Raw genomic sequence first — 3,550 nt, forward strand, 5'->3', positions numbered from 1 at the left:
GTAATATTATTTATCTTTTATCAATGCTAAAATTAGCTACAGATTTAAATTCGTTAAGATGATGTTTGATTGATAATATTAAAATTTATGTTAAATGTTCGATAAAAAAAGAATAAAATAATAAAAAAAAGAAAAGCGAAAAATATCCAAACTAAAAACCGCAATTTGCACTGAAGTATTATATTCATAATCCTATTCCATAATTACTGCGCAAATAACATTTAAGATCCATTCGAAAATCGAATGTACATATATGTATAGTAGACAGATAAAATTTTCGGGGGTCCAACGTATAATCAGCGAGAAGTAATTTAGATAGCGACACTATTTTATACACTTTATATCACTCTCGCAGGTTTGCACGGTCATAAGATATGAATGTGCGTGTGTATGTGAATTGATGGAAGGGTGGAGAACGAAGGTATTCGTGAGGAGAAGAACAAAATAATGCTGAACATGCGCGCTATCGGAGGATCGTAAAACAGGAGGATCGAATCGTAAGAGTTGATAGTTATCGCGCGAATTTCTTTCTGCAGCATTATTGCCTAATGAGATCGTTTTATCATGGTAGGAATCTCAATAACCTAATGAGCGAACAAATATCGATAAAGTACCATCGTATTATATACCGTAACGTAAAAAAAAAAAAAACATGAAAAATTAATGTAATTTAGTTTGCACAATTTTGATTAACCAATCTAAGCATTTTATCAGTTTTGTCATTTATCTCTATTTAATAGCACATTGATTTCTTGTGTAAAAAATGGACGTCGGATATCACATGTTATTATTTCAGAACATCAATACTTAAATATTTCATAAAATTGAAGAATTATTTTGTTTTATCCATGAGACGGTATCAATTAAGAAATTTGATATGAACAACAAGATTAATAATATAAAAGCGTATAGAGCGCATTAAAAAAAATCCGGTTTAACAAAGTTCGAATAATGAAAAACGAGATTTGAAAGTTTTTATATTTGATCCTTCTTTCTGATGCACGACTTGATGTGCGAAAGAGATGTGTCTTTAAAGACATAATCGGTCTATGGAAATAATTCTAACGTAATAAAAAATATGACATTTCAACTCACCTTGCGGCTATAACAATAATAATGACGCAGGGGTCGCTGCGGGACGACGACAGTCCAATGTCGTCGTGCGTCGCGGCGGCAGAAGGGCGTAGGGAGGCGATGCTGCTGCCCTTTTCCCTTCCAAGGGTCACTGTGACCCGAGTAGTTACTCCATGCCGATCCGTTTTTCAGCTGCTGAAACAACCAATGTACGTTGGATCCGCGTTTAGCACAGCTGATTAAAAACTGGGACATTGGATATCCTATTTTTTCGAAATTTCACGGGCATTGTTCTTTCGAAGTCGACATTCATACAAGACTCGTAACAATGTTTATAATTCCTGTAATGGAAATTGCAATGTCACTAATAAACATTTTCGTTAAATCTGTTTCTAAAGAACGCGAATCATAAATCTTGCACCATGTTTCTTTCAGGCAGCCATCGAAGAGCTTACGCAGTAATTTTCAATAAAACACTTTCACAAATAATGACAAGAAAAATTGCACACGGATTATCGATCACGTATTCATAATCTACAATTAAAAATCCGCTTGGCTGATATTAACGTATTACGAGATACAGAAGAAGAATTTTCCGAATACGCCATTTTCCCTCTCTTTCTATCCCTCTTCTCTCCGTCTGGAAATGACGATGATGTATACGATAATGCTCGCACCACACCGAGCGCACAACGATCGTTCGGAGCGTATTCTGTCGATCGCGCGGCGTAAGAAAACAGGTGAAAAAGGTATAGGAACGACAAGAACGATAAGAACTGGGCGTTCACCACTTATCACAAGACGTCCGGATCTCGTCGTCACGCGAGATCGCAGGAGAACGCGTCGCGTCGTCGGGATTTCGACTGCGCCTACCAGCCGCACGACGAGGCGAAGCGAGGCGACGTTGGTGAACGTAACGGAACGGAAATATACACGGCGAGCTGAACGAGTTAGCTCGCTGCCAAAGCTTGGCAGCTCCACTACGCGAGCAGAGACGCGTGCACAGCCAAGAGACCGTAGGTACCCAGCCAACGGGATTTACTATGCTTCAACTGTACCGGATTCTCTCTGTCTCTCTCTCCTCTTTTCCTCTCTCTTCGGCTCTTTCTTTCTCACCTTCTCTCTTTCCCGCTCTGTCGGTTAAGGCAAGCAGCAGAGCAAGGCGCAGCAAGACGAGTTGTTGCGAGCGACACGTAACAACGACCGCCTCTCTTTGCCTCGCACACTACCGTCGCAAAACCGTAGGACGGAGTCAGGTCGAAGCAGGCCAATCAGGCGCCCACCGTATCTACCTGCGGACTGCCTTCTGTGTAGCACCTGCACAAGATATGCCTCGGTCTTATACTTTGTAAAATGCCGGCTCGCGTCGATGACAGATCGTCCGCCTTCGATTAACCCCTTTTCTCTTTTCCCGCTTTTTTCCATCTGCGCTCGAGATTGTATTACTTAGCATTAACGTGATTGCGAAACTCGCCGGTAACATTCTAACGTTTCCGCGTTGCCAAGTCGTTTTATCAACGATGGTTCAACGAGGCATTTCTCGACGTATATAGATATAATTGTTCTAAAAAATATATGGGGTACGCTGTCAACAACATTGACACGGTATCAAGTATCTCTCTAGACTTGGATACTCGCATTAATCAAGGCGCGAAATATACACGTGAAAAGACAAATTCGCCAAAATAATTCGTCGACGCTTCATCTCTCGGTTGGAATTTCAGGGCGACCGAGGAAAGAAGCGAGGCGTTATACCATGAAACGGAGCACCGAAAATTGAGTCACTAGCCAGTTTTATTTCGGTGCCGTTCTTTTAACACTCTCCCGTAAATGCGAAACAAAGATCCGGCCCTTGATTGGATTTGTTCTCTCAGAAATGTTTAACGCTCACATCTTCCTAATAAAATGGATTTTTTCATAGTATTGGTGAATCACCAATATTTCTCATTATTTTTTATTATTATCATCATTATCTCGGTTGCTATTCTCTCTCTCTCTCTCTCTCTCTCTCTCTCTCTCTCTCTCTCTCTCTCTCTCTCGGCTAGCATCGGCATGATGAAGATTTTGAAGCACGCGATCGACTCTACAGTGCAAAAATTTTGTGTGCTGTTGTTATCCGTTTGAATACGCAATGACTAATTGTAAGCCTATATCTATGTGACGTTTTTCGTCTTTGCATAATCTGCGAAAGATTTAGAATTCAGCTCGAAATAAACGTTAATAAAAATTTGACATTAGGTATATTTGCGAGTATAATGATCCTATTAACGGCATGTTTCTCACATTATCACAATATTATAATATATCAATTTACAAATATATTCAGTCGCGACACGCACATCTCATCTTCATCGATTGTGCCTAGAACGAGTTGGCGATAAAAATGTCAACTATCTTTATCACTTTTGGCGGCGCGACTCTTTCAGGACTTAAAAACTTTTAATTAAAATACTTTGGCCAACACAAGCGAGCGTCG

The 3,550-nt window shown here is 40.0% G+C and overlaps 1 protein-coding gene across 2 annotated transcripts in view; it reads right to left on the reverse strand.

Moving 5' to 3' along the window:
• Nucleotides 1-3,550, reverse strand: part of LOC115235597 — a 48,343-nt gene that overhangs the window by 21,023 nt on the left and 23,770 nt on the right. For both annotated transcript variants that reach the window (XM_029807495.1, XM_029807496.1), the window contains exon 3: nt 1,096-1,269. In XM_029807495.1, coding sequence (XP_029663355.1) covers nt 1,096-1,269 — 174 coding nt within the window. The remainder of the gene's footprint in view (nt 1-1,095; nt 1,270-3,550) is intronic.

This window comes from Formica exsecta, unplaced genomic scaffold (assembly GCF_003651465.1).
Source record: "Formica exsecta isolate Colony F162 unplaced genomic scaffold, ASM365146v1 scaffold228, whole genome shotgun sequence".
Taxonomy (NCBI): Eukaryota; Metazoa; Arthropoda; class Insecta; order Hymenoptera; family Formicidae; genus Formica; species Formica exsecta.